The 23,378-nt window shown below is 37.1% G+C and overlaps 1 protein-coding gene across 1 annotated transcript in view; it reads right to left on the reverse strand.

Annotated features, from left to right (window-relative positions):
• LOC126199627 (nose resistant to fluoxetine protein 6-like) overlaps window positions 1–23,378 on the reverse strand; it is a 192,704-nt gene that overhangs the window by 21,950 nt on the left and 147,376 nt on the right. Inside the window, exons 10-12 of the mRNA XM_049936553.1 lie at window positions 21,751–21,883; window positions 17,150–17,244; window positions 15,388–15,571 (exon numbers count right to left, since the gene is read on the reverse strand). Of these exons, the coding sequence (XP_049792510.1) occupies window positions 15,388–15,571; window positions 17,150–17,244; window positions 21,751–21,883 (412 nt within the window). The remainder of the gene's footprint in view (window positions 1–15,387; window positions 15,572–17,149; window positions 17,245–21,750; window positions 21,884–23,378) is intronic.

Here is a 23,378-nt window from a genome sequence, read left to right on the forward strand (position 1 = left end):
TGTAAAGAAATAAATGGTTCCACGTGGCTGAATCACTGACCTGTGCAGCACAATATCAGATACAGCTGGTACTTCAGTTCAATCCAAATTTTAAAAAAATCATTGAAAGTTACAGGCAATTACAATCCTTCATGTAATGTTCTGTTTGATGCACTTCTACAAGCATGTACTGCCTGTAACTGGTTGTGACGTCTTTTGATGATATGAATAACTAAAGGTGATGTTACTGCATCTACATTCAGAGATTTATAACCCACTTAGATAGCTGTGGGTGTTAAAATGTCACTTCCAGGATGGGAAAGTGCACTGGCCGTGGATCGAATCTTCAGGGGAGATTATCAATGAGGATTGGCATGTTGGTCAGTCTGGATGTGGTTTTTAGGTGGTTCCCACACTCCACTAGATGAGTACCTGGCTGGCACCCAAGTCCCACCTCAGTTACACAATTTGCAAACATTCAAAAATTTTCACTAACTTTCACATGACTGATATTACATGTCTACAGTTGGGATACACATATTTCGTCACAGTAGGTAATGAAATGGCAACAGTAAGGGCATCCAGTCACTCCTTAAATTAACCATACCAAATCTATTAATAACCACACTGACCCTGCACTGATGTGGATAAAGGTACAAGTAAAAGAAAGAAGAATTTCGGTGATATATAAAGCAGAGACTCGATATAGAAAATTTAGCACTTTAACACGTTCTTACAACCTGTGTCTTGTTTTTTCATAAAGCAGACAAGAGTAAACTTAAACAGAAATGGGGGCAATAGACAGATAACTCCTGGATATGAAGTTTTTTACACTAATTCTGGTGACAAACTGTAATCAAAATTAAAATACCATTATCAGTTTCACTAAATTCTCCAGTCAGTTATTAAAAAAAAACAACAGCTATCCATTACACAAAAGAAATGAAACACAAGAAGAAAAAATAAAAAAGTGAAAGAAACAAACAAAATATCAAATTGGATGAAACTGAGACCCCAAAAGGAAGCTGTGGCAGAAATAATGGTACACTGAAATCAATGGCCACCAGTTTAAATGGTTACTACCAAACAATAGTATCAGACATTGTACTTAAACAGCCATATGCAGAGGCATTCAATTTATTTTTGCAGAAACTTATGCACCACCAACAGACATTGGTTTAAAAGAAACTTAGGATGAAATTAAACTGCATTAAGCCACTCAACAGCAGTAATTTTTTCTGACACTCATGGTGTTTCTAGCAGAGTATTAAAATCACACTATTGTATTGTATTTTATTGAACTGGAGACCTAGAAACGACAGAGAGGCTTCGTCCCTGCCATAGCCCTCAGTGGTTCACAACCACACAACAGGCTACATCAGTCCACTCACCCCACTGCCCCCCCCTCCCTCCCCCCCTCCCCCCTCCTCCCGGGAACATCTCACATGTTTGTGTGGCAGAGTATCGCTGACATAGTGTGACTGAGGCAGAATAAGGAGAAACAGCCTGCATTCATGAGGCAGATGGAAAACCGCAATAAAAAAACCATCCACAGACTGGCTGGCACACCAGACCTTGACCCTAATCCACTGGGCTTGATGGGGCTACCCTTCTCTACAGGGTGTCAGAAGTATGTCACCTCTACAGATCGCAACATAAATGGTTGCTGATGTCTGCACTTGGATCCACAACCATGCCCCTAGCTACAGTGTGCAGCATCAAGAAACAGTGGGGTGAATGCAGAGTATTTTTTCCCCCTGATAGTGTTGTGGAGAATCAGTCAGTCTTCTGCTACATCTTTAATTCTGTTTTCATATGTGAATTGTGGCAAGTGAACCATGCAATGTTCTGAGGATTGCAAAAACATACGTTACTTTGCTCCTGGTTAACATGGGCTATGTATATTGTAAGCAGGGGTTATGGTACAGTTATAACTTTCAGGTTGTTTAAAGGTGTTAACACATTAATCTTGAACAGCCACTCAGGTGGCAAGTTGCATCAGAGCAAAAAGTGGTGTGATAATGTTACAATAAAGTGTCCTCATCATGTGATTTTATTTCTCCTCTTTTTCTGTTTTGCTGTATTTATGGGACAGAGCTTCCAAAATATCATTCTTGAAAACACAATGGTTTACCCTTGAGGAAACTTAATAAGTTTTGGCAGTTACAATGGCTCAAATGAGAGCAGATAATGCAGACATGCTTAAACAATTGAGGGCTGTGAGAGGGTAAAAATCTAGTTTACATGCTCCTGCAACAGGTGCAGTTACCTGTAGCCAAGTTAATCTAGTCAAGAGTTTCGTGAGTGATAAAAAAGAAAGGAAGAAAAGTGGGCTACTCATGGGGAGCAGATTGTTGATCTATGGGTAAATTATGTTAGACATAAAGAAATGGAGACATTGCATAAACGTAGAACTTGTGAGCAAACAGTCAGTAGAATAAAGTTAATGTTAAGAGTTAATTACTGCAGAAGATAGTGAACTTGTGGAAGCTGAGAAAAATGCAGTGGGATTATTAGCTCTAACATCTTGCAAGAATTCAGAGTCTGAAACAGTTGCAGTGCCAGACAAATTAAAGATGCCATAATGAGAGGAACAGTAGGTGAATAGCAATATGGGTGATATTGGGAGTTAATGAGTGCTGCCTACAAGCCATGGAGCTTGAGTCAATTGTTATCCTGGATGGACATGTACAGAAAAGTATAAGTGCCAGTGGTTTTTTGTGGCAAGCAAAGCATAGCTGCAGAGAATAATTCCATTGTAGATACTGCAAAGGGCAAAGAAAAAGCTGTGATGACGTTAATTATGTTGCAAATGTTGTGGATAATGAGGTGGTACATACACATTTAGCTGAAAATATTGCACCAGAGTCATCACCAACTTTGATGGTGGCACTCACACAGGAGGGGCGGGGGGCGTAAGAGAAGAAAGAGGAAGTTGCTTGTCATACTAGTGATCAGGCTGACAAAGGGATACCTAAGGATAAGAAGGTTCATAAAACTGGTCATACTTGCAACATAATATTTACTGGAGATAAGAAGAAGTGTCATCCAAAAACTGATCTTCAGCAGCTCATGATAGAACTTGGTGGGGCACTGTTCCAACTGGGAGGAAACTGATGCCAATAATGTGCAGCTGCAAGGTTCATACCTCATACAGGATGAACAGACTACATAAGGCAGACTTTTGTCACAGAGATAACATTCCAAGAGATGTACCAACACAGTGAGTTAAAAATCCACCAGATAAATGAGAAGAAATGCCAAGTACAAATGATCAATTGAGAGGAACAGTTTACTGGTAAAAGATGATTTTTTTAAATAATTTATCAAGAAAGCTGAGAGCTGCAACATTATTTTTTTAGTTGTTTCTCTGTATTTGTTATATGATAATTCAGTAATGGATAAGTGTGAAAAACAATGGAAGTTTAGTGAGCTGATAGCAACTGGATCAGGTGCTCCAGCATGTGCAGCAATACCTTAATGATTGACATTGCAAAATCATTATGATGAAAGTGTCAGCATCAGGAACCATTGTGGTTCTAACTCAGCTTTGTGGAGTCTGCATCTACATTCTACGACAAAACAAGATGATGAACCACAAAGGAATTATCCAAAGGGAACAGAAATTGGTAGATGTGATTTACAAGTATAGACAAACAAATGATTACAATTTCACAAAAATTGGATAATTTATTCAACAGAAAGAGCTTCACAAATTGAGCAAGTCAGTAACATGTTGGTCCATGTCTGGCCCTTATGAAATCAGTTAGTCAGCTTGGCACTGACTGATAGAGTTGTTGCATGTTCTCCTAATGTATATTGTGCCAAATTCTGTCCAATTGGTGCATTATATTGCCAAAACCCTGACCTGGTTGGAGAGCCCTGCTCATAAAGCTCCAAACATTCTCAATGGGGAACAGATCTGGCAACCTTGATGGCCAAGGTAGGTTTTGGCAAGCACAAAGACAAGCAGTAGAAACTCTCACCATGCGAAGGTGGGCATTAGCTTACTGAAATATAAGCCCAGGATGGCTTGCCTTGAAGGGCAGCAAAACAGGGCATAGAATATTGTCAACATGCTGCTGGGCTGTAAGTACCTTTGATGACAACTAAGGTGTCCTACTCTGAAAAGAAATGGCACCCCAGACCATCATTCCTGGTTGTCAGGCTGTATGGCAAGTGACAATCAGGTTCGTATAGCACCACTGCCTAAGACGATTCTACACATGTCAATGAGATTCCAGGCTGAAGATGTGTGTGAGATGCCCTAGACAGCATTGGGACACCAACCTGACTGTTGTCTGCCATACAGCCTGACAACCAGGAGTGATGGTCTGGAGTGCCATTTCTTTTCATAGAAAGACGCTTTTGGTTGTCATCTGTAGCACCCTTACAGCACAGTGGTACATTGGCAATATTCTATATCTTGTTTTTTGCGGAGGATGGAGGAGGAAATTAGTGTTTAACATCTCATTGATAACGAGGTCATCAGAGGCAGAGCACTACTTGGATTACAGGATTACGGAAGGATGGGGAAGGAAAATGGCTGTGCCTTTTCAAAGGAATTATCCTGTCATTTGCATTATGCAATTCAGGGAAATCATAGAAAACCTAAGTCAAGATGCCAGATGTGGGTGTGAACTATCATCATCCCGAATGCAAGTCCAGTGCTAACCAGTGTGCTACCCTACTTGGTCCATTTTGTTGCCCTTCATAACAAGCAGTCAAGGACTTACATTTCAGCAAGATAATGCCTACCCACACATGGCAAGAGTTTCTACTGCTTGTCTTTGTGCTTTCCAAACTCTAGCTTGTCTTTGTGCTTTCCAAACTCTACCTTGGCCAGCAAGGTCACCAGATGTCTCCCCAATTGAGAACATTTGGAGCATTATAGGCAGGGTCCTCCAACTATCTTGCTATTTGGGCAATCTGACATGCCAATTGGACAGAATGTGACACTCTATTCCTCTGGAGGACATCCAACAATTCTGTCAATCAATACCAAGCCAAATTACTGCATGCATAAGGAACCAACACATTACTGATTTGCTTAAATTGTGAAGCTCTTTATCTTGAATAAATCACCCAATTTTTGTGAAATAGTAATCATTTGTTTGTCTGTACATTTAAATCACTACTGATTTATATCCCAGTTAGAATATTCCTTTGTGGAGCATCGTTTTAAAAAAAAAACCTCTTAAAATCTTAGAGTGTATTTTAGGTGGAAAATCGCCTGCTCGCCTGAACTCCCAGTGTGCCAGTTGACTGGGTCAAACTTAAAAATAATTGTTAGTAATTAAACTGCCAGTGAACATTGTGGTGCACGTTGGATTAGTATAAGAGAAGTAAAAATGTACTGTACATATATATACCAAACTGTGAGATGTGTTGTCAAGACATTTTCCAGAGATGCAGATGTCTATGATTCAGTGGATCAGATCCATTGAAGAGGAGAGACATGTTGCACCACAGCTTTGCCTGGCATAGCAGCAGGCTCCTGCTGCTATGCCAACTGCATGGGAGATGGCATAGAAAGGATGATGGAACAAAACTCAGCATCAAAGTGTGAACTGGTGTTCTAGTGAAAGAAGTCATATTTAGGTTAAGTTGACATTGCAGAAGTAACACTCAGAGCTTCTGAAAAGGGAAATTACTACACTCATCCCTGGTACCTCAGTTCTGCTATGGTTCAGGACAGAGAAGCACTAAGGCGCAACTGCAACTGCATCTCCATAGCAGTTGAGCCTCAGTGCCCAGTGATAGTGGCCGTGTATGTGTGAATGTGGGTGAGTTTTCTGCTTCTGAATAAAGACTTTGTCTCAAAGTTGAATATTTCTATCAATCTTTTTCATTGTGCCTGGTTGCAACTCAACAGCTTTGCTATGTGGTGAACAGCAACTTGAAACTCCCTGTATTTTTACTCATTGCCTTATGAAATGATATGATAATTCTGGAGCAGTGCATCTAAAGTACATAAACTGTTTATTCAGCAGTGGTTAGCATTAATGATATTGTGTACAGTAGATAACTGTACATTGTGCAGAAGTCTTTTTAAGGGTATCAAAATTATTACTCTCTTTCTAATACATTTACTTCTTGATGTTTTTATTGCTGACAGTTATAATCAGTTTGGCCTATGGTGTACACAGTGCAAGACAAAAATAATTTTCCAGCAGAGATTGCCTACTTGTCTCAGAATCAGAGTGGGGTTAAGATATTTAGTAAGGTCCAGCCTAACACAAAGCAAAAAATTGGGAATTCCAAACTGTTGAAAGAAATTTAAAAACAAAACTCATTCATCACTGTTTCTACAAATTACAGTTTTATTTGAGAGACTGAAAGGCTTTAATAGCTGATGGCAAGTAGCATTGTTTGTAACAAAGTTGCATGACAAGTAGTGATGTACTGTCGTAAAAGAGGATTCAGTATTTACAGATATAGGTAACTATTTTGTTTGAAAAATACAATTGTAATTAAGTAAATATTAAGCTGCCAATGGTCTATGAACAGCAGCTACTTAGCAGAACAGAGGACTGCAGCTTTTTTCAAAGCAGCAGCTTTATTTCTAATTTATGCAATAAAATTTAGCTGGCATAAGCATGAATCAGTATAATAACACTTCAATGTTAACACACATACATATTAAGTTTCTATGATTTTCTTGTCTTTTGTTAATGTATCTCTCAATCTGATATTACAAGCAACTGGTTTGACTGTTGCAGGATGGACTAAATCGGACAGGTCTGCTGTGGGTCAGTATGAATGTTTGTTGGGGTGGCCAGCTGTCAGATGGACCACGACTGGCAAGCTGAGTAGAAGTAAAGGTGGCTAGCAAGCCACGAGGCCCAGTGATCATTGAGCTTTTTCCAGGCAGAAGAAGGGATGTGTTCCAGCAACATGGTCACCAGATGAGCTAATATGGAGGGACCTGTCACTTGAAATGTCATCACTAATATGATTTTAATGAAAACACATTAAAACTTGATATAAGCATGCTAGAGAAAAACAGATGACAGTTTTGGTACCATGACAGTGGGACAAGCTGATTGGACATAAATCTATGTCGGAAGCTTCAATAGTTAAAAAGTTGTTGACATGATTACCATTCTTGTTTATAATAAATTTTAACCACTGAATCCATCATGGAAGTCACAATTATGATACACCAGATAAAAAGGGGCAATGCCTGCAGTATAATGAACAGATTACTTTTTCTAATCAAATAATTACAAAAAATGTTACAAACAATTTAGTTTATTTACATAAATAGTGCCATAACTACAAACTCCTCCACGGAGACGCTAATGAGCTTATCAACATGAGTTTCATCCCTTAACATTTCAATAACTTTTAACATGGACTGAATTGTAGTTGTGATTTATAAAATATGTCAAGTTAGTCTTTTGACTAGAGTGCCAAATGTGACAATTTATGTGTCTGAGATTTGTTTAAAATTCTGAAAATAATATATGAATGAATTTCTTAAGAGACTGGAAAAGGACTGCAAAGATTTTCACATGTTTTATCATAAGTAATTAGGTGAACCTTTTATGAAAATTATGAATGGTTGTCAGGATGAAAGTAACTGCACTGAATCAAGGAGTAGGAGTAGAAGCTGTGTTGGCTATAATCAACAAGCTGCTGCCCTGAGCTGCAGTGAAATTAGAGCACCCTGTGGCAAAAGCTGCAGTACCCCACAAACTCAGCTGTCACTGCTTCTTATGATGCACACCATGTGAAGTGTTTGTCCTTGCTCATAGGTAAGTGGCAGACAATGATGAGGTTTCAAATCTCTGGTACAGAGGTGACTGTGGGAACTAATTGCATTGTTGCCCCCTGCAATCTTAGCTACATGTGCAAGACACTGCCCTGTTCTGATAAAATATCTGAGCCAGCATGGGATGTTTCAGCTGGTGCAGTAGCCAAAAGCCCTGCCTGCCAAGTTTGGACGACCTCAGAGAGTGGATATGTTGCTAACTGGTGGCTCCAACATTAGGTGCGTGATGGAGCACCTGATTTTCATCCAAAATGAAGAGAGAGCTCTATTAGTGGTTACTGTAGGAACTGGGTGTAACCAGGTGCAAACTTCTGCTCATTTTCACATGAATTATGCTTCCTACCTAAGTTCTGAGGCCATCCTTGGTTGGTTTAGTTGGTTTGCTGCATTGGTGAAGGCAGCTAACACCACACATGGGGTACAAGCTATTTGCAGCATTATATCCAGAATCTTTCATGATCCTTTGATTTGCAGCTGAGTGGAAGTTATAAGCCAGAGGCTCAGTTGATTCTGAATTTATCTCAGATGTGACGAAGATTTAATGCACAAATGGATAAAATTCAGAAGCATTGTACAATGTTCATTAGCTGAGTATGTGTTGGGCAAGATTGTAAGGGATGGGAAAGACCCACCATGGCTCAGTAGAACTGTTTGAAAGTTGTTATGAAATTAACGAGAGCATATTTAAGCAAAGAAATGAAAATGAGCAAAGAAGTGAAACTGAGCATGAGGAGAGCAATGGCAGAAGCATTTAATGAATGTGAAAGAAAAATTTTGGTAAGAAAAAACACTAAAAAATTTGGGCCATGTGGAAGCCAGTAAGCATGTCTAACTCTTCTGTTCACATGACCGTACTGGCACCAAAATGGAGGGTGAGGGTAAGTATGCCAAAGTATTGAATTCAGTCTTCCAAAACTGTTTCACTGCAGACTGGGTCTAATGATATCGATGTCTATGGGGCATTAAATCATAATTTTCCTTCAATATTTCTACAGTGAAAGGTCACAATATGGTTCTTCCTTTCATTAATTGTATAATGTCATGATGGCAGATACTGAGAAAGTGATCGCAGAATATGGAATCAACTGTGGAAAGGTACTGGGACTGAGTGAGATACCTATGAGATTCTACACAGGTAACACAAAAGAACTTGCACTCCTCCTGTGGTAGCTTATCATAGGTTGCTGCAGAACTTAGGTGTACCTAGTGATAGGAAAAACCAGGTTATTCATGTTTTCAAAAAGAATTGACAGACATGTAGATACGAGGGCCGTTCAGAAAGTAACCTCCGGTTGATTTAAAAAAATACACCAAGTTAAATAAAAATATTTTAATATATACATCTTACAACTACATCTTTGAACTATTTTTCTACATAGTCTCCATAGCGATTGAGGCACTTATCGTATCTCTTCACAAGCTTTGAAATTCCTTCTGCATAAAAATCACCCGCTTGTGCCTGGAGCCAGCCTGTGACCGCATCTTTGAGCTCTTCGTCGTCATCAAACCGCTGTGACCCGAGCCATTTCTTCAAATGCATGAAGAGGTGATAATCACTTGGCGCCAGGTCTGGGCTGTAAGGTGGATGGTTGATAACGTCCCACTTGAAGGACTCAAGAAGGGCCGTTGTTCTGCGAGCAGAGTGAGGACGGGCGTTATCGTGCAAAAAAACGATACCGGAAGTCAGCATACCATGGCGTTTGTTCTGTATAGCCCGTCGTAACTTTTTTATTGTTTCACAGTACACGTCTTGATTAATGGTCGTACCACGTTCCATGAATTTGGCTGTAAAAAACCTTATGACAGCACGCACTTCACATTTGGCGGGGTTTTCTATTGCAGCACACATTTCAAACTGCCACAAAAACTAAACTAGCGCAGGTACGACGTTCACTCGACCACAGATTGATGCCGACTGACCTGTTGAGTGCGTGAACGCACAGATGGCGTCGCTACTCCCCCCACAACCCGCACTGTGACCAATCGGAGGTTGCTTTCTGAACCGCCCTCGTAAATACATAATTATGAAACATGTTTTTTGATCATGCATTATGACATTTTGGAGAATGAGAATTTCTTCTATAGGAATCAACATCAACTTCACAAACAGGAATGAAATCTAGAGGGTCATAGACAACAATTCCTGGAAGGAAGGAAGATTAAGGTTTATTGTCCCACAAACAATGAGGTCATTAGAGATGGAACAGTGCCCAGGATGGTGCCATGTTCCTTGACTTCAGGAAGGCATTTGATACAATTCTGCACTGGCAAATAGTGAACAAAATGTGAACTTCGTAAGAACCAGACGAGATTTGTGAGTGGATTCAAAATTTCCTTGCAGATAAAATTCAACATGTTATTCTCAAAAGGAAAACAGTGACAGGTAATTTTTGGAGTAGCCTAAGGGAGAGTTGGAGGACTGGCACTATTTACAATACATATTAATGATGTAGCTCATAATTTTTGCAACCCCATAAAGCTGTTTGTAGACAGTGCTGTTATCTTTAGAAATGTTTCAGCACCAGAAGCAAAATACAGGAGGACCCCACAGAAGATACATAATTGATACAGGGACTGACAGTTGATCCCAAATAAAAATAAATGTAATGTATTGTGTAAAAACAGGAAGAGAAACACATTTCGGTTTTACTGCACTATTTGTGATAAATCAATGGAAATAGTAATTATTGTAAAATACCTAGGAGTAATTGTCTACAGTAACCTAGAGAGGAATGCTAGTAAAAGGAGATACCTGGCTGAGATTCCTTGAAATAATCTTAAGGAAATGTAATTCATCCATGAAATAAGTGTCTTACAAAACTCTTCTTTGACCACTTCTTGAATATTACTCATAAGACTGGGACCCTTACCAAAATGAATTAATAAAAAGAGATAGAAAAGATTCAGTGAAGAGTGATGTGTTTTGTACAGGATTGTTTATTAGCTCCAAGAGCATGAAAGAGATCCTCAATAAAGCACAGTGATAGACACAGTGCGTCATTGAGAGGTTCACTTTGAAAGTCCAAGAGCATATGTTCCCAGGTTAGTGTGGTACCATATTACATCCTCCCACATATGACTCATGAAATGACTATGACAAGAAAAACCTAATAAAGCTCTTTTGGTTGTGCCTATCTGCAACTTGGAATCTTGCTATATTGTGAGTAGTAACTAACTTTTTCATAATATTGTTGAAAAATCTAATAAATTAAAACTCTACAGGCTTACCATCAGTCATTCCTGTGAATGGAACAGGGAAGGGTGGAAATAATAATAGTACCAGAAACAGAAGTGCCCTCTGCCAGGGACTGTATGGTGGTTTGTAAAGTATAAATGTAGATCAAGGTGTTTTCAATGCCAAAAGCTTCTAATACACTCTTTCTCTTCCTAATCCTTTCTCACAAAGAGTGTAGATCCTATCACTTAAAACAGTTATGAACAAAACAGTTAAGAACAGTTTGTACACAATGGAGAGATAGGCTATTGGATGATAATTGCTGTATTTCTCAGTAGCCCCAGATTTAGCTAGTACATACGTAACACTTTCCACTGGGTGTGAACATATTTCTAAAAAGGATCTTCTACTGCTTCTGTGACGTATTTAATTAGTGTTACATGTGCTAGTATCAGATATTTCAACTAGAATTTTTTTATTTTGTATGCATCTAGTGCTTTCCTACAGCACAACCTTTTTAAACTGGTTATCACTGTTAGCATTCAACCGCGATTCTTATACATATTTTAACAACGCGTTTCAAGAGACAATGCTCTCATCATCAGGTTGTAAAATCTATGTCACGAAATTAAACGGTCTAAAAAGACATGGTGATGGTATTTCGTCTTTTTAGTCCGTTTAGTTTCGTGACATAGATTTTACAACCTGATGATGAGAGCATTGTCTCTTGAAACGCGTTGTTAAAATATGTATAAGAATCGCGGTTGAATGCTAACAGTGATAACCAGTATAACGACAACTGCTACCTCGACTCCATAATGGATTATATCAAACCTTTTTAAAGCTTTTTGGATATCAGACATAGCCATTTTACCAGTTTTTTTAGGTCTACCTCATTCTGTCATCTTTTGATATGCTGAATCCATGTTTTGTCTTCATTACGATGGCTTTATATAATAATAATAATAATAATAATAATAATAAATAAATAAATAAATAAAAGAAGAAGAAGAAGCTGAGACCATGTTTTATTTTAACAATACAGAAAAGCACTGTTTCATGATTAGAATTTTGTATTGTATTTATTGGTCCAGTAAATCTTACATGTACAGTACAGCACATCAAATATTGGACAGGTCGAAGTATATCTTACAATTAAAACACTTTAGAAACTAGAAAATTATGTTCACAAAATTTTACAGCACTTCATATACTGGGCAAGTCAATGTGTAAGTTATAATTAAACCACATTAGAAACTTGAAGTTTACAACTGAATACATGTATAAGCCAATATTATTAACGATTAAAGTATTTGCATGATCGTCACTTAAGCTCTAAGGATTTTTGAGGAACTCTTCTACACTATGAACTGACATGTACACTAGAGAATTACATTCACAGAATTTTACTTCATATACTGGGCAAGTCGGTATACAACTTATACTTGAACCCCATTAGAAACTTGAGAATTACATCTGAATGTATTTATAGGCCAATATTAATGGTTACAGTATTTGCATAATCATCACTTAGACTCTCGAGGATTTTGGAGGAACTCTTCCACACTATAAAAGCAATGTGTCAACAGATATTCTTTTAATGCTGCTTTAAAATTTTTTACATCGGTCTTTACTTTAATTTCTCTTGGCAATTTATTGTAGATAATTTTTCCATGGTGTAATGTTCCTTTTTGGCACAAACTGGTTTTTGTATGGAGTACATGAAAGTCAGTTTTCTGTCTTGTATTATGATGAACATTTTCATTTTTGGGGAGGATACTAGGATTTGTTATTGTATATTTCTTTATAAACATTGCACTTTCAAATAGGAAAATACATGGAAGGGGAAGAATCCCCATCCTTTTAAATAATGGTCTACATGGTTTGTTCCTTTTTATTCCAGCCATGATTCTCACTATTCTTTTTTGCATCCTGAAGAGTTTTAGGCAGGATGGCGAGTTACCCCAAAAAGTGATCCCATATTTTAGGACAGAATGTATATTAGAATAGTAAACTGTCATTAGACAGTCCTTATGACAGCAGTTTTCTAGCACTCTCATTAAATAACACATGGTACTTAGCTTCTTTAATATGTTGTCAATGTGAGTTTCCCATCTAAGATTATCCTGTAGCCAGACCCCCAGAAATTTTGTATTAGGCACACTTGCTATATCCGTGTCTGACATCTGAATTCTTATATCCTCTTCAATGTTTCTCTTGACATTATGAAAATTTAATGCTACTGTTTTACTTTTATTTATTATTAATTTGTTTTGGTTGAACCAGTTTCAACATTTGTTAATGCCTCAGACAGTCTTGTCTGTAGTATCTCTGCAGTCTTCCCGCTGACTAATACGCTTGTGTCATCTGCAAACTGGATAGTGCTATGGTAGTGGTTGGTTGATGTTAGGTCATTTATATATATCAAAAATAGGATGGGGCCCAGTACCGAGCCCTGCGGTACTCCATATTTTACTGGTTTATAATCAGAATAGTGTCTTGTTGATTTATTTTCTTTGTGAAAATGTATTTCTACTACTTGCTTGCGGTCAGTAAGATATGATCTAAGCCAGCTGTTAGGCATACCTCTGATACCAATTCTTTCAAGCTTCTGCAGCAATAGAGTGTGGTCTATGATGTCAAAAGCCTTAGACAGATCGAGGCATATGCCAGTTACTTTTTGTCCACTATCAATTTTTTCGAGTACTTCATCCAGAAATTCATATATTGCTGTTTCTGTTGATCGGCCTTTCCGGAAGCCGTGTTGTATTGTGGATATTATTTTGCACTTTTCTAGAAAATCTAGCAACCTCTTATGAAAATTTTTTTCTAGTATTTTCGAAAATGTAGATAGCAAGGCAATAGGTCTATAATTGGCTATGTCTTCTTTCTTACCCTTTTTGAACAGTGGTTTTAGTTTCACTGTCTTTAAGCAGGAAGGAAAGACTCCATTTGTTAATGAACTGTTGAAAATGTGGGATAATGGTATTGCAATGAGGTCCCCCACATTTTTAATGACATAATCTGGAATCTCATCCACACCTGTTGAAAATTTTGTTTTTAACTCTCTAATTGATAGTATAATTTCCTTAGGGTTGGTTGGAGTAAGAAATAGGGAGTTGCAGTTTCTATTTTGATTGGATGGTGTTGTAGCAGGAGTTTTATTTGAAGATTTTATGTCAGATAGTAATTTTTCACTAAAATTTGCAAAGTATGTATTAAAAGCAGTGGCTACTTCTTCTGGATTTGTAATTTTTTTGCCATCTTGGATTACCTGGAGATTTACATTTTGGGAGGTCTCGTTTCCTACTTGTTCTCTGACTATCTTCCACATGGCTTTCATTTTGTTCTTGGCCATTTTTATATGGTGATCATTTGTTGTTTTTTTAGATTCTTTTATGACTTTGTGAAGCACTCTCTTATAATTCTTGAAATGCACCAGAAATTCTTCTGTAACATTTTGTGTTTTTGAGATTTCATAAAGTCTCCTCTTTTCAGCACATGATATTTTAATGCCTTTCGTCAGCCATGTAACATTTCTTTTTTTAGTTTTTAATGTTTGGTTTTTAACTGGAAAAGAAATATTGAAATAATGGGAGAATATTTCCATGAACACGTCCAACTTTTTACATGTGTCCTCATAGTTGTCTATATCATTCCATGTTTCTTTTTTCAGTAAGTGCCTGAAGTGTTCTAGGTTGTGCTTGCTAAAATTTCTACCTTTTCTTGTCATTTGTTGTTCAGTATTTCCTGCAGTGTCTACTGGGAATTCAATAAACTGTGCATAATGATCACTGAAACCTGTATTCATATTTCCAGATTTGTATAAATATTTATCTGTATTTATTAGTATCTGATCTATAGCACTGCTTGACGATTTGGTGACTCTGGTGGGGGATTTGATAGTTGTATGTATGTTGTAGGTTTTTAATAAGGCCTCAAGGTTTAATCTGTCTTTTGAGTTCTTGTTGAAATCCATATTAAAGTCACCACATATGAAGGTTGTTTTACTAACTATTTTTATACTGTTAAGTGCCTTCTCAAGATTTTCAATGAAAGTAGTTACGTTTCCATCTGGGCTTCTATATATGCAAATAACAATTATATTTAAATTTGTCAGTTCTGTAGCAGAAATTTCGAAGTTTTGCTCTTCCCCTAGCTGGTTAGTGAACTTTAAATTTTCGTGTTTGACGTCCTCTCTAACATATATGTATGTTCCTCCATGCATGGAGGTTTTCCTGCAAAAAAAAGATGAAAGGGTAAAGCCCTCTATCCTTGTGTGATGTAACATATTTTCGGATAACCAGTGCTCACTTACACATATAACAGACACTTCTTTTAGTTCATCTGATAACAATATTTCTATCTCACTAACTTTATTTGATAAGGATTGTACATTTTGGTGCAGGAGCATAAATTTCGACGATAACTTATTTACTAGGTTATTTTGGCCTACCTTATGTTCGACAGTTGCACATGACATATCATTTTTAACACTTTTACAATTGAAGTTTTCTTTCCAGAGCGATGTTTTAGAAGATGAAATCAACATTTCTCTGGAATCACTTGCCATAAAAAACGTTGTGGTTCTTTCCTGTTTCGTGTTGGGCGAGTTGACTTGTAGTGTGATGGCGTTTCTGCTGTAATTTTTGGAGTTGTAATTTGAGGAACCACAACCAGGCTAGATGGGGATCCTCTTCTTGCCGCTTCAACTTCCTGAAGTCATTGGAGTAATATGCTCTTCATTTGAAATTGTTGATTCTATTGCTGCTGCTGCTGCAATTGGAGGCTGCACTAAGCCTGGCTGATTTCGGTTTAATTGTTCCATAATTGCATCGCAGAGTGCTACTTTCCCTTTCATGTTTCTGTGCAATCCATGGGTAGTGAAATCTCTTTTTTGACTGTCTGCATTAATATATGTCACACTGCTGAAGAGCTTACATATTTTATCGAACTTTCGGTTAGTTGCTTCGATTTCTGCATTCACACACGATGTTTTGATGAGATCATGTCTCATAGGGATGCTTATTACGAAAACTTTCATGTCCATAACTTTTGCCAATGTTTCCCTTAAAGATCGCAAAGCGAAATTTGCCTCGTTCTTGTAGACATCGTTTGCGCCAGCTAAAATAATGCAAGAGTTACAACTTCCATGGCTACTGTGTGTGTCAATATGCTGAGTAACTTCTCGCAGTGGAGCACCTGGCTTCACAAATCCAATAACACTTTCATTTATTAGCTTTTCGTTCATGATCTTTGCCAGTCCTTTTCCATGACTATCAGAATATAAATAAATAATGCCAGCATCTTGTTTTTTACGTTGACTGTTTTCGTTTGTTGTTTTCGGTTCCGAAACTTTCGTTTGTATATTTGCTTCACTTTGTCTGTTCGTTTTTTCTGATAGCACACTGAATCTGTTTTTGCACACGATATTAGAATCAGTCAATAACTTTCTTTGAGAATTTGACAGTTTACTTTTCACTACCGGTATGTTAGGAAGTTCGCGATTTCCAGGAAAGTTTGATCTGTTTTCATGCTTTTCCGCTACCATGCTAGAGTTGTTTGTTTGCACACGTTTTTGTTTACTTTCAGTTCCTTGCAACAGTTTTTCTTCAGATGGCTGTATTCCATGATTTACTACACTCGATTTTTGCACACTGTTTTTTTGTATTAAAGTTACACTGTTTCTTTGAGATTTATCTTCCTGGATAGAGTTTTCTTCAGTGGAGGCCGTGTCTTCTTGCTTCCCGTATTTTCCCGATTGAAGTTCTTTTACATCCTGCTTTAGAGTACCGATTATGAATTGTAGACTTTTTATACGTTCATTTAGCTTTGATATCTCGTCCTTACAACTCATACACGATTTCTTTTTTCCATCGAATTTTACTTTTTTTTGCGGAGATACACGATTTACTTTAACACTAGCCGCCATCTTAGAGATATTTTCCCATCTGCCACTTAACTCATTGTACTGCTCAGGTATTGCACCTTTTACTTTTTATTTTTTCTCTATAACTTTTTTAACAAGTAGTTCTTCTTTGCTACCTATCTCCAAAAGGCTGCTTCCAATATTTTTAGTAATATTGTAGGTTGTTTTGTTACCTACAACCCTATAGCTTCTTTGATAGTATGTGGATTGCTCACTCAGTTTAGCAAGCATCACAGAAGATAGCCAAGTGTCATTTTTCAAATGCCAACTCAGTTAACAAATAGCCTACCACAGCAGGATATTGCTCACATTGTCTATTCTCTGCTGATTATTTTTCTTAGCTTCTGGCATAGAAATATGTGGACTTTCAAGAAGGGCACTATTCTGGCAGTAAGATAACAATCTGTTCAGTATGAAGTCAGTGTTATTTATTTCTGCTGTTTAGTGTTATTACTACAATTTTTGTTATTAATGGTACAAAAAGGAAAATATTCACTCAGAAAATTGTAAAGTAAGCAAAGTGAGAAATGGGATGGCCAGTACTTATCTTCAAAAGAGGGTATCAAAAAGCGCCAAAAAGGAGTTATACAATTTTTCATGCATGTACTTGAATCTTCCTTTTTTTATTATTTTTAAAATTTCCTCATTATGTGGGTGGAAAAGTTTCAAAAAATAGAAAAAGCGAAAGGATATATGAAAAGAAAGCGCAGAGAGGGAGAAGTCAACACCTGGACTTGGAGAGCCACAAGATGTAGGAATGGAATAAATAGTATAAAAGAGAAAATCTGAAATAAACAAGTGAAATTCAGACATATAATAAACAAGTTTCCTTTATGATGGCTCTATCTTGAGATACACCATTGTCAGCTTCTCCTTTCTACACAAAATGTCTCTGCCTGTTGCTAAGCGCTGCTCCTGTTTGCACGATCTGACATATAATTGTATACACAACTACATGTACATTTTTAAGTTCTTGTAGTGTAATGAATAGTTCTGGGCATGCAGCTGTGCAAATAATACCTCTTCTACTGATATTTCGGCTGGGTGCAATCTGGCCATCTTCAGAGTCTTGCGACTCACTCTGAAGATGGTCAGATGGTACGCAGCTGAAATATCAGTGGATGAAGTAGTATTTGCACAGCTGCATGCCCAAAATTTAATAGATTACACAGTTGTATTTCTGGATTCTCCTCTGATTTACTTGAAAGGGTGATGATAGACCAAAAAACTGTAAGAAACATATTACTCGTGTTATCTTGTACAAGCCCCTTCATCTCTGCATAACTACTGCAACCTATATCCATTTGGACCTGCTTGTTGTAATCAAGTCTAGGTCTCCCTCTGTAATTTTTATCCTCCACACTTCCCTCCATTAGCCCATAGACTATTCCTTGATTCCTCAGTACATGGTCATAACAACTGATCCTATCTTTTAGCCAAGTTGTGCCATAAATTGGTTGTGCCATAAAAAATTACTTTTACCTCCAATTCAGTATAGTACCTTCTCATTAGTAATGTGATCTACCTATTTAATCTTCGGGACTCTTTCTGTAACACTACATTTCTCTTCCTGTCTTCACGGTAATAAAGTTATAATTATGGCAGAGTTTGAGGGATAAGTAATTAATGTACTATAATCAAAAAGGATCTGAATACCATCAATGAAGGGCTGTGCACCACAGACTTTGAAGATCACACAGAACACACAGAGCACACAGAGCAGTACTACAGAGAAGAATATGAGTATGGCAATTCTGGGTAATTAGGTGTAACAGTATAAGTACAGCATTGCCAGAAGTTTCAGTGTTGTTAAATATGCCCACACAATCTACTTACAGTTACCATTTATTACTCATTCTAAGTCATTCACCAGCCATGACTGTAAAGACAGTGAGTGTCAAGATACAATAATGTTACAAGAATAAAATGAATACACTACCACTTGATACTAATAAGGATACTATAAAATATATTGGAGTTAAGAATGAGACTATAATATGCTTTACAATAATAACAAAACTATGAAATCAATACAAGAACATAGTTTAATTAAACAGCAAAATGGAGATGCAGCTTGGGTAGACACTGTCCTATCACCAGAGAAGATTTCTTCAGTTCTGTACAAAAGTTGCTCTTTTGATTTACACAGAAGGTTAGTTGTACGTTGCTGCAGTAGTAAAAACTGAATGCCCTTAGGTACAGCAGTAAGTAGTTTCAGGATCAGCATTGGGAAGCTGTTTTGTGTGTTGTGTTTTTTTTTTTTTATTTTTTTTTATTTATCTTTTTTATTGACATCTTGGTCTGTCTATACTGTCTTTATTGTGATAGAAGCACTGGTGAACTTCATTTCTCTTTCTGTAGGGCTCATGATTTATTTTTATGTGACTGAGGTGGTTGAATTCATCCTGGATGAAAACATTCAGAACTCCTAATCTGGAAAAAATTTGTTTACAATGGTCAGTTTTCTGCAAAGAAGCACATTCTTGCAGCCTGTAGACTGGCCCCACAACAACTGCCCAGAACTGATGTTACTGTGGAACATAGCACAGTACACTGTTAGAAGATACTGTTCTGACATGCCACTGTGCATGCCACTTTCAGACAGTGTGGAAATTTCCCAGCTTGAAGGCACTTATTTATAACTACTGTTAGCAGTTGCACAATTTCACTAATTATGGTTTTTAACATGCTGTAGGACATTCTACAAATATCGGGGCTCCCTGATGCATTCTCTTCCACACTATCATGCTGTATTTATTTCCAAATTCAGGAATTTCACCTACTGTGCTTTCCACTAAATTTATAAAATATTCATCAAATTCATTTAGACTGCAAGAATTAGTGCAAGAAGTGAACCTTTTTCTGTGCTCATTAATCAGATCCTATGCTACCTTGCAAAGATTGTGAGCAGCTTTGATGTATTTGGAACTGCTTTCCTTCTGTACTTTTTGTATTTCCTTTCTGTAGATACTCCCTGCGTGTAAATAGCAGCAGTACATTCTGTCCTTAAGATCAATGTCTGCTTTGACCCTGTCAGTTAGTATTTGGACAATACATTTTCTTGTCTAGGCATATATCAGCTCTTTACTTTGTTAGTTTGCATTTTGATTTGGCAATTGAATGTCTCTTGTATTTTAGCAGAAAATTTTCATAAAATTTGACTTCAAGGATCTGGAACAAGCATCTGAATTTGTCATTTGGTGCCAATACATAAATATTAGGTGCTAAACTATAGAAGATAACGTAGTTTTGAAATCTTCTAAACATTTCTTGGTAATAACTCTATTTCTGAATATATAATTAGAATTCCAGCTAGGAATGTCTTGCGTAGTCACTGAGTCTGTCCATAACTTCATGATTACTGCACTGTGGTCTACTAGTACAGGGTCAACTACATTCACTTATGTAGTCCCAATTATTTAGGTTTGTGATAACTGTGTCAGACAAATAGCTCCATTTTTTGGGGGATAATTCGGCATAAATAGTCCACAGCTGCTTACTAAGTTCATGAAAGCTCCCTCTTTATCACTAACTTCCCCTATATGAATGCTGAAGTTTAGATGTGAGGAAATTTTTGCCCTTTAATGCACTAGGTGAGGCAGACAGCTCTCCAACTGGTCTGTGAAATTTTCAAAATTGCCTCTAGGGAATGGTACAGAGAAAAAACAATTAGGTTAACATCTGGCAGCCCCAAAGCAGCCAATTTTACGTCCAAATGTACACAAAAGTTAGTGAAGTCAATTTTCTTGGCACTGAGCTTACTACTTACATACACAGACATACCACCATGGTTAGTTGTTTCTCTACACCATGTACACCATGCATTCACCATTTCCAGACATCCAGTACATCTGTAGTATTGTATTTCTGCTTGGGTTAGTCAGTATTCAAATATACCTAATACATCTGGTCTCACTTCCTCAACAAACTGTGGCAATGTACCAAATTTTGTCCTCAGGCATTGGACATTCATACTGACTATAAGTCAGCATTTTTTTCAGTGGTATCATTTCCTTTCCAGTGGAATGTTCTTGATCTTGAGAGTTTATAGCACTAGTGCACTGGAGATCCTGATTAAAAAGGTGCTTTATCACAACATTATTGGACCATATATTTTTATCCATTATTTTAGGTTTTACATCAAAATCAACACCAATTTTGAAGCTATTATTTATTCCCTTAGTTTCCACTGTCATCACGAAGCAACACAATGATCACAACTAGAAAGCAATCATGTAAGACTCTTTTTTGCTATTGTGGAAACTCTCTCTAAATAGATGACATGAATATGCAAGCATAAAAATGCATTATGTCAGTAATCTGTAACCTGACTCATTTCACTCAGTTATCTCATAAAAATGATCAAGTGAGATGGCACAATGAGAAAGTCACTGGACTCAAATTTCTGAGAAGTAGGCTTCAACTCTCCCTCTAGCCATCCAGATTTTTCATAGATCTCGTAAAAAGACAGATGGTGAGACGGTTTCAGTGAGAAGGTCATAGCTGATTTTAATTCCCATCATCATTCTACATAGGCTTGTGCTCTTTATTTAATGACTTTCATTGCTGTGTGATGTTAAACCATACTCTTCCTTCCTTTCAAGGTATGACCTATGGAACACACAGTATTTATCTACCAACTGCTACCTTAAAATAGTGATCAGTAAACTTAAAAAATTATTGAATAAGCTGTAACAGTTGAAAAGCAGTTGAGCAGCATGGTTGAAGAAGCTTTTGCCAGAGTAAGGATTTTCTCCTAAATTTGTAAGTATATGAGGCAGTAATTTACATCTTCTTAATTACATAAAGAAAATATCATGAACCATTATCTAGGTGAATTAGTGGCTATTCTAAATGTAGTCTATAGAATATTTTAATACTTTTTCATACCTTACTTTTAGTAACAGGCTGGCCCTTAATCCTATGGAGCAAGTAGCCTAGAGCCAGTCCGACAAGATATGGTGTCATCCTGTTGTGTGTTGCCATATAAACATCACGCATATATTCATAAAGCTGATCATCCCTGAAACAAAATGTAGACAATGCACAGTTCCCTTTATCTATGCTGAACTTTACACTTGTATTTACATTTCTGAAATTGCTTTTTTGTCACTATTTGCAAATACTTTTATGGAACAGACATTTGCTGTCATCAATAAGTATCAAAATGAAACCAACTAACTTTAATTTCACATAACATGCTTGTGTTTTCTCAAATGTGAAGTAATGAAAATGTAGTAAAATAATAAGAAAATCTTTTCCCTCCTGTTTAACTACAAAGAACATGCAAAACTGAGTCATAACTGTGAAGGAAATTCAGATGCGGACAAATATATCAGTTTCAATAAACTACATAAAAGTTTACAATACAATATTTAAATGGTCATAATTTCATCTGAATATCTCTTAATGGCTATTTTAGAAACCCCCAAGGGGAAATTATTGTTTGATTCAATTAACAGAGCTGTTAAGGTGCACCTCAATCTCTTAGTTTTCCAAAATAACAAAACTCTTTCCCTGCATGATTTATGTGGCCTTTTTTCTGAGCCAATGCAACAATTCATTATGTTGATGTTTATTTATTTGGTGGTCATTTTCACTCCGCAATTTTGCCTTCAATGAACTGATTCATCATTATTCTGGTAGCTGTCAGCTATTCAGTGTCAATTGTTCACAAACTTATTTTCTTGGCCTTTATAAGAGGTGGGTCAGTTCCGATGCAGACTCTTCCTCTGAATATCTCTTGTTACATATCTCAGAACTCCATGAAGTGATTTTGCTTTCCCAATGTATCCACATGATCTTGTGTGCAAATAAATACGTTCAGTAAATTTCGCTTAAACCAAGCTGAATGATACTAATCTGATTCTACCTCTAGTACACCTACATGGTTACTCTACAATTCACACTGGCAGAGGGTTCATCAAACCATTTTCATACTACTTCTCTACCATTCCATTCTCGAATGGCGCGTGGAAAAAAGAAACACCAAAATCTTTCCGTTCTGATTTCTCTTATTTTATTATGATGATCATTTCTCCCTATGTAGGCGGGTGTCAGCAAAATATTTACACATTCGGAAGAGAAGGTTGGGATTGAAATTTCATTATCAAATCAGTGACACTCGCACCCTAATTGTACGATAACACAAAATGAGCTGATTCATGAGAAATGGAATCCAATAATTATAAAATGACATACTGTGTTGTAATCAATTAATCAACTGCCATGTAAGTTTCTGAAGGCCTTAATTCATGCTCTGAAATGAAATTAATACGCTCACTGTTCCCACCCTTTCTGTGTCTGCCAAAATAATCTACCCCGACAACTGAATGCTTATCATACTTTTGTCAGCCACTAACAGACATGTCAATAATTACTGACCTGTTTCACTGCTGACATCATTCTCCAAAATTTTTGAGAAGATGATGTATTCTAGAACAGTATCTCACCTTAGCAACAACAGCATCTTTAGCAAATCACAGATTGGGTTTCAGAAAAGTTGCTCTACTGAGAAT

Source organism: Schistocerca nitens, chromosome 8 (genome assembly GCF_023898315.1).
Source record: "Schistocerca nitens isolate TAMUIC-IGC-003100 chromosome 8, iqSchNite1.1, whole genome shotgun sequence".
NCBI classification, from domain to species: domain Eukaryota; kingdom Metazoa; phylum Arthropoda; class Insecta; order Orthoptera; family Acrididae; genus Schistocerca; species Schistocerca nitens.